This window comes from Solea senegalensis, linkage group LG12 (genome assembly GCF_019176455.1).
Source record: "Solea senegalensis isolate Sse05_10M linkage group LG12, IFAPA_SoseM_1, whole genome shotgun sequence".
Taxonomy (NCBI): Eukaryota; Metazoa; Chordata; class Actinopteri; order Pleuronectiformes; family Soleidae; genus Solea; species Solea senegalensis.
In genome coordinates, this window is record NC_058032.1 from 12098334 (window position 1) to 12110795 (window position 12462).

Genomic DNA, 12462 nt, shown 5'->3' on the forward strand with positions numbered 1-12462 from the left:
GTATCAGGCAAGTGAAGACACATTAAAAAAGTCAAAATTAAACTTCTGAATGTACCATGTGTCAACTGTTTATTTTACCTTAGTTTAAGCATCTGAACGACACAAATAGTCCACACACGTACAACATACTGTATAGTACACAATAACTAAAGTGCTTTGCAGCTCTTTTACATTCATGCTGTTACATTTATGTTGAATTCTTTCACTATTCTACTCTTGGACATTAGGGTTGAACGTGTTAAATGTGAGAAATTAAATAAAAACATTATAATTTTTAGAAAGACGTGTAAATCAAACAAAAAGTGAATGGGACACTGTAAAGACAATTTCCTTTCTCCACTTTCATAAGTCTATAGTCTACAACGACACCCCATGGCGACATTAGGCATTACACTGAAATGTCACTTCAATACCACATCTCATCCACTGGCGGCGCTAAATAGCTGTGAAACCACGTAGGGGGAGGTGCGAGCGCTGCTGCAGGTCTGTTCTCTGTTCACTGAGTCAACTCAACTGAGCTCTTATCAACAAGCTAGTAACTTAGCAGTGAGCGATGTGACGATCAACGCTATCGGCGGAGCTGCAGCAACAAGAAAGCTAACATGGACTAGCTGTCTTCCTGAAAATTATTTCCATGCCGTGGATCCTGTGAGCCGGTGCTGGTTAGCTGCTTCATTCATGCGGCCGTTGGTTCCCGGGGGAGTTTGAGCGGTGAGTGGCGGGCAAGCGCTGGAACAACACGGCTCACTCACCGGTAAACCCCTGTTCAGCTGGTAGCTTAAATGCTAGCTGTGCTAACTTTAAGGAGGGTGTCTAAATGCACACGCGGGGCATGTTTACCCTACGATCGCTGTCCAGTCTTTGCACTACAGAGGCACAGGTGATTATGAAGACCAGCGTCGTGTTTTCAGCTGCTTAAACGACGAGGAAAAAGTGTTCTACGATATTATCACGCATCGCGGTTAAAAGGGGCTCTTATTGGCGATTTTCCATAATCGGAATGAAAGGGGATAAGGGTTAAATCTCGTGTGATTTCAAAATACTGCCTTGTTTCTCAACATGCAGTTCTTGGTATTTATTTTTGAACTGCCACCAGGGGGAGTCTGTATGTTTCCAGTCATTACATTAACTATTGATTTTCAAAGATCTCGTTCAAATTTTTTGTTTTTTACTCGTTAATTCCACCTTTCACCTCCATATCTGTGAAGTTTAAGCATTCACAAGTAAATCTTCTGAGAACTTAGAGCTGTAAACCTGAGGAAGGTAAACACTGAACATACGAGTCTTCTGGTTTCTGTATACAAACTTTAATTAAATGAGTATTGTTAATATTATTGTGATTATATCAGGAATTGTAGTTAATTTGTTCAGTATACTCATGATGTGAAATTCGTCATATCAGTAAGTGAAATATAATATAAGAACTACTTATGTTTAGAAGTACTTACAAAAATGTACATGGTTGGATCACATTGGTTTTTTTGTTCAGGGTGATTTTGCTGCTCAATCGAAAGCCAAATGGTGATTTGCGTACAACAAAATCCAAGCATGTGTTAAATTAAGTGTATTTATTGTGTTGTACAGTATCCAGCTGTTCTTCAGTTGTTCTTCAGTGCTGTTTTACTCAGTCATGTTTTGCCATATAGTTTTTTAAGACAAGCTTCAGTTTAATATTAAATCTGTAAGAGATTGAAATAGTGATGGAGCATTCCTGCACAATCAAAATATTAACAATAACTATTTTCAATATTAGCTATGCACTTTTATTGTAATGCAGGGAAAAATAACTAAATATGAATCTTTACCTAGCAGATATATCATATAAATTATAGGTTTTGCTGTTGCTAATTGTGTTGTTTCAAATTATGACTTTGATTTTTTTATCCAACTGTCTCTCCTGACATACAGATGAGGAGCATGGTGGTCCCGCAGCCTGGCAATGGCAGTCATCCCGGCCTTGCAGAGAGCTCCAAGTCAGGGTGCAAGGAGGAAGAAGACGAGGGGCAGGACCTGGCAGGGGTGGAGCTTGAGGAGGTCCAAAAGTTGCAGGAGCTTGTCCGAAGGTTGGAAGTCCAGAATGAAACCCTGCGTAACAGGGGGAGCAAGACGATCATCCACAGAAGTGCCAGCAACAACATCACAGCCGCTGCCAATATCAACCAGAGACTAACTTGTGAAGGGGTAAACAACTCTTGTCTCAGGTTGGAGCACAGCGGCGAGCTGGGCAGCACAGACTTTGAGCTGTCACCCCCACAGGACAGCAGCAGCAGCAGTGAGGAGATGTCCCCTCTGCCTGTGGCCAGCAGGCTAGAAGAAGAGTCTAGCCTGGGTCCTTGTAGGGACTTTCTCACCTTGACCTGCAGCAACGTAGCGGGAGAGAGCCAGGGGCAAAGTCAGACGCCCGAGAGCCCCTCTCAGGAAAGTTACGAGTCCGAGACACTTGCAGAGAATGACTCAGGAGTGGACCAAACTGCCCTGGATGAGGTGGATGTCCTAGATTTGGAGGACGAGTGTGCAGAAGTAGAGGATGAGGACAGCTGGTATGTTGTACCATCTATACTTGTGTTACCTAATGTATAATTAAAGTGACATTTAATTAGACACATTTGTAGATGCCAGACCTCAAATGACCAATGCTGCCAGCTTTATTGGCAGTATCTCTGATGCAAGTCACATGGATGCAACATTTAATGACTGGTTTCCTGCATCTAAGAAAGCAGCCCCTTAATTCAGATGAGCCACTTGTGCTTTTAATTCCAACCCCTCACACTAAAGTGCATAACTCCCCCTCAGGGTAGTGATTGTGTACTGTTGTGTTTTAAAATTAGCCTTCATTTTGGTCTTTTCTCAACGGTGGCTAATGCCATGGACTACAGAGGGTATGTTGAGGGTGTAAGTGAAGGGCAGCAAAGAGAAGAAAACCAACCTGTGTGGTGTAGATGAAAACAGAGGAAGGTTTTTCCAATAGCACCAAAATGATTACTATTATTTATATTATTGCCTTGACCTGGCACACAGGTCTTCTACTAGTCAGAACTGAAGAAGCCTCTTGGCTGAGAGGTGAAACGTCTTCTACTCAACTCAAGCAAGTCCAGTCGCCCACAGCTAACTACTGAAGAAGATTATGACCTGGATGAACCTTCACAGACATCCAGTTAATGTGGTTGAATATTGTTTTAATGTTTATAGTACTTTAAGGAACATAAACTGTATGTAATATTATTATCATTAATAATCTGTGCTCATTTTATGGCGGAACATGCATGTTTAAGCCATGCACATTCCATCACCTAAAATAGGGGGACCACATTGTGTGAGGCTATTTTAGTGTCTCAGTCGTGACGCTTACAGCCAGACCATTCAGGATTTATTTATCTGTTTTACATCATTAGCCCTACCATATGTGCTTTGTGGGGTTATCATTGCTAAAACATCCGGTAATCCTTCCAACAACATAATCTGATTTGGGCAGGATGCTACCGCTTGGCTAAACTGCTTTGGGTGGGATTGCACAGCATGTGATCCGAGGGCCTCGCTGTGTGACCACACTGTGATAGGCACAGAAACGCTCTCAGCAACTGCAGGATTTCTCGTTAGAGGTGTTTGATTTGTAGAATCTAGCTTTTATGTGAGATTTATTACTAGCCATTCTAGCTGGATTACAACTTTACTGGGCTCGAATGTTTAAACCATATTAAGTCAAATTAAAATTGCCCTTCAAGTTGCTATTTTTACTCCACATGGACACAGTTGACTAAAAGCTATCCAACCTGACTCCATTGTGCAGGTTCTGGCTGTGGTTGTTAAAAAATTCAATAAGTATAGAACAACATTTAAATCTTAGTGTTGTTACAACCCCTTGTGTGACACATGTGTTTGCTATGTCTGATTTAATTTAAAAGTGTAGCAAGGATCCACGTCATTTGTAGAAATACTCTTCTGTGACCAAAATGACAACATTAAACACAGGCAGAACATTGTCAGTATTTTGCATCCAACTCAGGGTTTGTGTATGAAAGAGGCAGCTCCACCCCCCCCCACTCCCACATAACACAGAGAAGTTGTGGTTGTGTGACCTGAATATTGCTCTCTATATTGTTGCTCATTCCTTTGGGAAATAGGTCATTTTGTGTTTGGCCAATGGGAAGATGGTTTGTTGTTGATTGGTCTGAAACCGGTAAGTCCAGGTCCTTTGGTGTATCTAACTCAAAAGGATCAGCACCTGTGACTGACACTCAAAAGCCTGTGGTGAACTTATTGCCGTTTGTGCTCACATTATTATACACATTGCATCCCAAGTGTTGCATTCAAATAGTGACTTGGTTTGATGGCATGCTGGTCCCTCACATTTTGCCACTAAATGTAGAATATTTGATATTATTGGCAGGAGTAGATGAGGCAATTATAGATTGAAGATTGGACTACGTTGGGACCGATAAGGATGTTTGAACACGTGTTATTTACTTTACGTATTTGCTCTGATTGTTTAGTTTGATCATGTCATGTGCTTCGAGCTGAACAACCTGGTCATATATTTGGTGTGGGATCTTCACAGTGTTCCATAAGCCAATGAAACATTCAGAGTTTGGATGTTAGTTCCTGTCTGTACACTATAGCACATATTAGAATAACTTTCCACTTGTGCACGGAATGTTCCGTGTTATTAAGTGCATACCTTGCCCTCCAGTGGTTCGTGCTAATCTTTAACGGTGTTCTTATTGCGATGTTCTCAAACACCTATGGCAAGTATGTTTGATTCAAAGTAAAGTAGTACTTCAGTTCCTTATTTAACTCTGGTTATTAAATCTCTATATTCACTAAGTAATTTCCTTGAGTAACAATATATTTTCTCTTGTCCCCTAAGGTTATATGTGTCTCCTAAAAAACAACTAGCAGATGCAGGTCCGGAGTCGCCATTGAAATGGTGTCGGCAGGCTCTTGACCAGCGCACCCCAGAGACAGAGTTGGCTTGTCGGACACTGATCAGTCGTTTGGACCAGTGTATGCATGAAACAAACACCTGTACATTTTTAAACATTTTTCTCATTCCAACCTTTGGATAAGAACTCTGTCATACTTGTTATGTATACATATATATATATCTGAGGTTCTTTAAATTACACATTGCTGCTTTACAGATGTTTAGTATAAATCATGAGTGAGGGCCTAACTCTGCAGGGAAGCCGTCCAAGTGTTTTCTGTGACTGTGCTGCGTTCTTATTTACTGTTCACCTCCACTGTGCATGCATGTGGTTTAGTCACCTGACAATGCTTGAGTACTCCCTCTAAATGTGTGCGTAGTGTGACAATTAATGTCCCTATGTGAGTGATCCAACAAACCCCATTCATTATTTATCCTGCTCACAGCTCCTACCTCCTGCACCCTGCAGGACCTGAACAACAAAGTTATTCACACCAGGTCTAAATGACAACATGAAGTCATGGGATGGGTTGGATTACCTCCCTCAGGTCATTTTCTTTAACACTATCACTGAGCCATGAAACAGTCAGGTGATAACAGAACAGGTTTTGTCCAAACTGCAGAAACAGGAAGAGAATGACTCAAGAATGAAAAGAATACATTATTGAACCCTAATAATTATGCATTTACAACTGTAAACATATTATACAAGACTATAGTGTAAAGCAGACTTCTTTATTGACATTAAATACCATTAACACACATTTTTCTTTTTTTGTTATCTTTTATCCAAGTGTGCATATCCTTAACATCTCCTCTCTCGTCCCCCTGTATAGCGTCTCGATGGAGAAACATGTACAGCAGCCCAGCAGCAGAGGCAGGCTCACCAGGCTCGGGCCCGATCTCTCCCGGGTACCACAAATCAACTAACAAATCCCTACTAACCTGTGGCAGCTCAGGTATGGCATGATATTAACACACAGTGCTCCTTGTTTTCTGCTCAGCACAATGGGATTAACATCAATTGTTGTCAGGATGTAGGTCATTTGCTCTTGAGTGTGTTTGAACTGTTGCATCTATGGGGGTTCTAGCAGGGATCTCGTTGGGAGTGTTGAAAGCATTTTTTTTTGCATGTTTTAATTTACATGGGTTGTACGTTATTGCTGACCATTTTCCAATAACATGCCTTGTGTTTTTCACTTCTAAAGGGCAGCCATAGTTTAATTCTAAAGTTGTGGTCTGTTGACCAGCAGTTCATTTAGCCAACAGATCAACACCATAAATACAGAGTTTCTGAAAAGGTGTATTCGGCTGCTTTGTTTGTCTGTCAGCTCTTGAGTGGCAGATTTTACAATTTCTTCCCAATACATTTAGTCTTTCAACTACATTACTGCAAAAAAACAACAAATGTTATTTTAAAACATGAATGAATTGTTTACATCAACCATTTTGACTCTTAAAAATAAATAATTTGGAAGATGGTCAGTAATAATGTTGATCACAGTATATGTGGTTTCTATCTATGGGATTCTAAAGGTCTTAAGCAATGCTAACATATATGTATTAGAGGTCGACCAATTTTAAAGGCTGATAGAATAACGACAGTTTGAAGCATTTCAAAGCTAGTAACTGAATTGGATGATTGCTCTCTACTCTCCAGAAATGTGTAAATAAAAATAATTGTCAGTCAATGTCATAATATTTCAAGTGTAATGTAATGTAATATTGTAAATATTGTGTATAGTATAGTGTAAATGTAATATTTATTACAATAACAAAAAGCTCAACAACAAAAAATAAAACTGAAAACCAAAATTATTCTGAAAAATTTGAAAACTTCTTTTACTAATTTAAAGAAAATGATTAATTATAGTAATGATTTAAAAAAATAAATCAAGTATATTTCCATACTTCCAATACCTGATGACTACCTAATTAGTTGTGCGTCAAGTTGACAGCAGGCATTTGTTTAGTGGACTGCATGTGTTTTTGCAGAAGTAATGAAATTTCATTGAATGCACCACTTTGCTCGACATACTGTGGACTCACTGCAGTCTGCATTGTTTAAACAGATGTTTTTGTTGCAAATTATCAAGACAAAATCCACAGCAAATGTGGCCTTGAAATGATCAAATATAGCCATTGACCCATTACTTGTGCTAGGCCTGCTACTAGCCTGTAGCATTCTTACCTGTAGAGCCTTTGCTTCTCAGTGATGTGATGGGCGGAGGCAGCGCAGCTATTCTAGGTCCACCAATGCTGACAGGTTGTTGACGCCGATCGGTCGACCTCAAATATTTATATTATGTTGTTGGTCTTGATTTTATGGTGGATGGATTACTTTGCACACACCTCGAAGCACCTGACACTTCACTGTGCAACGATCAACGATGCTGATGTTGTTGTGAAAACCATGCAAATAGCAAATCCTTGCATGAACTTGTAAATGCTTGGCTTGTGGGCAGTGACCCTGTCTAATCCCATACTTTTTACATAACCAAATGCCCCTGGATGATGCTGTCATTGCCTTTATGTCTGTGTGGGCCAAGTGTCAGACAGACATGTCGCGCACTGTTTTGGGCACAGTCATCAGCAGACAGTCCTTTCCAGAACAAGGCTGCTGGACACAGTGAGAGATTTATAGTGTTGATTTATACCAAATCTATTGTCAAATGCAGCAGTCATCTTACTTTTTCATATCTCTCTGTCTGCTGAGGTAAGGCAAGTTATCCCTCACATACTGTATTTCTGATAGGGAACAACTAAGCAGCTTTTCTTAATACTTTCTCAAAATCATCAGTAGAATTATCTTGAGGCAATCATAAGCCTGATTACCTTCAACTGTCATCTGTTGAGCAGATTGTGACCGATCCTGTTGACACCTAATCTCTCATGGTTAGTTAACCACATAGCTGATGGCCTTACACCGACATGTTTGAGTGCAATCAAAACTGTACTTTAATGAAGCCTCCTGTCCAGTTTAAGATTCAGAAGTTTTTAATAATCATGAAGATGCAGTGCCATTGCTCTCTGAGATGTGGAAATCTCTGAGATGCATCTTGTTGTAACGGGTATCCCCCTCTGATTACAGGTGTCGCAACCATTCACTCAGCCCTGAGCTCTCAGTCCTCTATAGACAGTGAGCTCAGCACCTCGGATGACTCCATCTCTATGGGCTACAAGCTACAGGATCTCACTGACGTCCAGATCATGGCTCGACTGCAAGAAGAGAGTGAGTAGAGGTGTCACATGTTCTGCCAGACGTCACCAGCGATTGTGTTTCCAAATTCTACTGTAAAAGCACTTTTGTACATAATAATGTGTAATATGATAAAATAAAATATTTGAATTCACCTCAGTAGATCAGATCGATTACAGCTATGACTGAATAGTTTGCTTATTAGATACAGAAATAAAATAATTAGATTAATAGTTTCTGAAGTTCTCAGTTAACATGCCGTTAAAACGGTGTACCTAATAAAGTGCATGGTGGGTGTAGATGTTTACATTTGATTTGGTAAGTTTTCCTATTACAAAACACAATTTTGTTTGCTTATAACACAATACCATTTCTTTTTTTCTTTTTTAAATAATTTTGAGTGTGCGTGCATTTGTGGAAGTATGCCATTTATCACAGCTGTAGTGCTAGGAAAGCTTGAAAACGGACCTTGAAATTTACCTTACAAAGGGTGAACAAACTCTGATTATTTGACTATTATTTTGAGCTGTGGCATCTGCGTGTGTTTCCTTTTTTAACTTGATATGTTCGCCCTCAGGTCTTAGGCAGGATTATGCTTCCAGCTCAGCGTCTGCATCACGTCGCAGCTCCACAGCATCTCTGCAGTCCCTGCGCAGGGGTGGCACCTACAGTGATCAAGAATTTGACACCTACAGCCTGGAGGATGAGGAGGATGATTTCTGCTGCATGCCACAACGAAGACACCGTTTCACCCCCTCACCCTCAGGCTCACCGCGGTGCCTGTCTCCCTCCACATCCAACCATGGTCAGGAATACAGCGGTCGACTTGGGGCACCACGCGCAAGAACACCAAGGCGATCTCTCCAGGGCCCCAGTGCAGAGCTGCTTAAATTTGCCAAGAGTGAAGGTAGTATAATAAACAGGAATGATTCAGCATTTCTACACTAGGACAATAAAAGCAGGGTGATAGTCTCAGAGATTGCTGTTGTTCCAAAGCTGTGGATATGTGTTCTGGTGTTGGTAAATGTGTTGTATGTGTGGTTCCAGAGGAGTTGAGACACAGCATGCCTAATCTGGCCCCCCGCACCAGCCTACGTTCCCTGGAGGCAGTCAGAAACAGCCGCAGCATGGAGGCTAACCTCCAGAGCTCTGGCAACCGCATGTCCCACCTGACTCTCTCCCCTTCCACAGGTAACCCTACCCTCCTCACCTGGTCCACACCTCTCTGCCATTATATTGGCACCAGCATTTGCCTTGGACATACCCTCTGTCACTTGTACCTAATAATTCACCTCCTCATAACTTTCTGCATGGCCACAGCTAGGGTTTGACTGACTTATATACAAGAATATTATTCTGTACAGGTACTGTTTGTAAAGTCTATGACTGATGCAGTAACACTGAATAGTTCAAACAAAAACGTGTTTACATTTACTTACAAGAAAACTCTACAAAGCCAGTGATTCCTATTAATTACTCAGACTGTGGCAATTCATGTTGACAGTTCATTAAAATGTCTGTTAAGTTTTTACCATTCTTGGCAAGCAGGCAGGACTCATCATAACATCTGCCCTGTGAGCAATGTCTTTTTGAAAATGCATTCAAAAAGCCCGGAAAGCTAGTCATAAAAAAAAAGCAATAACACAAACACAGACTTGTTGTGTCTAATATCTATGTATTAACCTAACCATAAGTGCACATGTCATCTATAATTATCTCATTCAACTCTATATGTTAGGAGTCATTAAATGGTGGGCCCTGTCTTGATCCAGACACCATCCTATTGGTATTTGATGGAGTGTTTGTATTGTAACTGCCGCAGATGTTCCAACCTTTACAGCACTCGAGGTCTAGGAAATGCAGACCAATTGCATGTGCTTTAAATTACCACGTGATGAAAATCGTGTTTGTTAATTGGGGCCACACTGTATGCATGAGTAGAGCATCTGCATTGCGTAACATCTTACCTAATTTAGTTATTGGGACACGTGATTTCAGCAGCCACACCAAGTGACCTGTGCTGTTGTTTTTTTTTTTTTTTTTTACAACAATCTGAAAATGATCTTTCACCACAGTTTCAACATTGTATATTGCAACATCACAATGTGTTGTGTATGCCACAAACGTACTAAGCGCACACATTTCTACCATTCACTTTTGTGAAACATTATCTTCATCACAATAGAAATGTAAATCAGAGCAGCAGCTCATTGTGCGAACAACAGAATGAGTGAAATGTCGACAGCACCGTTTTAGTTCTTACAAAAGTAGTCCCTAAGATTATAGGCATCTAAAGTGCTTTATTCTTTATTTTTTGCCAAGTATATCTGCTTTATTTTTCACCTGACTTCAGGAAAAAACAATTTTATAACCCATCCATTTCAAATTGACAAAAACATTTCAAAATATAATTTGATTATACTGAGATTTTAATTTCTTGTTGACTACACACAGATGCTGTACATCTATGTACATAATTAAATCTACAGTATATTGGACTAAACCACCTACACTTGTTGGACATTATAATGTTCTAGAAATGTTCTCTATCTGGACGACGACTTCTTCCACAGTATCACAGCTTTTTCTTTGCAACTTCCCTGATCACCTGTCTTCCCTGACATGCCCTCCCTCCCCACCAAAAAGCCTCTTTCTCATCTGCTACATGTTTATTTCACTTCTTTGCTCCGAACTCAATTAAACAGCATTGAGTCTCCGAGGCCTGCCAGCATCGCTGTACATGTCACCAAGATGGTTTTGACTGAAACTATAGTATTTATGATTTTCCAACCTGTCTTGAAGAAAAGAAGATCTGTTTTCATTTGCTATCATATACCACTGTGCCTTTCTTCCACAACAGGTATGGCTAGTAGCCGACTGCGTAGCAACGGTCAGTCTCCACTCTCCTTGCGGACTCCAGTTAAAGCTGTCGGTCCAGTGGGCTCCATGGCAGCTGGCCGTCAACATTCAAGAGGTCTGCCTGTCATCCAAGGACCACCTGCAGTAGGGGGCCGCAGGGGCCAGTCCCCAGGTTCTGCTAAAGACGGAGCCCACATACCTGGGCGAGCCTCAGCTGGGTCAGGGCGGCCTCCTGTGGGCCAAGGACAGGCCATCTCATTGGCATCCACCAGAAGTAAACTTTCACAGCCCGCCAGAAGGTGAATCATGTCTAGTACAGACGACACTGATTAATATGCCATTTAAATAATGGCAAATTTAATTAGTGTCAGTCAAATGATACTACAAGTCGATACTTGACCTTTGAATTAACACCTTTCATATTGAATAGGTCTTTGGGTGTGACAAGAGTCTCGGATGAATCCTGGAAAGATGGCTGCTACTGAGTCTGACTGGTGATAAAGGATGTTCACTGCTGTAGTCGTCACTGAACCCCTCAGCACAGAAAACACAGCCACTGTGTCCACACGTGTCGGACAGCCCTCCCCATTTTGAACTGGAATACTGGGCTGCACTGGATTCATATTTGAAACTCATTAAGTTCCTCTCGCATGAAACATTGTCAACCCACACACAGACTGTGTAGGCAGAAGAAAACAAAAGGCACACATGCACACCCCTCATGTTATATGGACCAACTCAGAGCTTCCAGAAGATTTGTTTGTGTCAATTATCCTTTTTTTCTATGGTAACCATGAGAAACTGTTGGAATTTAAAGGGTTGTTATTATTGTTCTGTAGATGTAATTGATATGAAGGCAATTTAAGTGAAGATGTTACTGGTTTGTCCTTTTTTGTGTGTGTGTGTGAATTTCTACCATATGAAGGTGCTGAGTGTTGCATGCTTGGTTTAGTTTTATTATTTCTATCTTCGGCCTTTTTTCAAACATTATGTGACTGCAATATGACAAATCTTCCATGTGTCCCACAAAGAGCTGTGTTAAGTTTTTAAATGTTTGGTGGTTGATAGTGAAATGATCTTCAGTGTGCTCTAACGCAATACAAGGTCTTTAAACTACATTGACCTTATAACTTTTTTTAAGTTTGTGTGCCAAGGTGCATTTCAGCAACAACACTTTCTAATTCCATGTGTAATCTTGATTCATCAAAGGTACTGTTAATGTACTGAGTTTTTTTTTTTTTTTTACTGCATATCTAGAGGTGCATTTGCTTTTGGATACCACTGTAATGAAGAACATATTTATGCACGAAGGCCATGTGCCTTACACAGCTATGCACCCTCATGCAGAGTGCCTCTGAAAATTAGGAGCTGTTATGAAAAATGATAATAAAATCTGCCCTGATCCTTCTACCTTGTATCACTGATTTAAATCCATGTATGCAAAGCTGAAGTTTGTCTGCATCGGGTTATATGTTCACACTGT

The 12462-nt window shown here is 40.6% G+C and overlaps 1 protein-coding gene across 4 annotated transcripts; it reads left to right on the forward strand.

Annotated features, from left to right (window-relative positions):
• The first annotated feature begins 474 nt into the window (after positions 1 to 474).
• zgc:66447 (SLAIN motif-containing protein-like) lies at positions 475 to 12389 on the forward strand. Of its 4 annotated transcripts, none has more exons than XM_044040393.1 (9): positions 475 to 754; positions 1909 to 2540; positions 4865 to 5022; positions 5758 to 5880; positions 8013 to 8153; positions 8698 to 9027; positions 9168 to 9311; positions 10981 to 11278; positions 11410 to 12389. In XM_044040393.1, the coding sequence occupies exons 2-9, from the start codon at positions 1909 to 1911 to the stop codon at positions 11462 to 11464; spliced, it is 1881 nt and encodes a 626-aa protein (XP_043896328.1). In that variant the 5' UTR covers positions 475 to 754; the 3' UTR covers positions 11465 to 12389. The 4 variants fall into 4 exon arrangements, with proteins under 4 accessions (XP_043896328.1, XP_043896329.1, XP_043896327.1 ...); XM_044040394.1 differs by having other exon boundaries at positions 475 to 711; XM_044040392.1 differs by lacking the exon at positions 475 to 754 and adding an exon at positions 761 to 880 and having other exon boundaries at positions 4865 to 5001.
• The last annotated feature ends 73 nt before the right edge of the window (positions 12390 to 12462 follow it).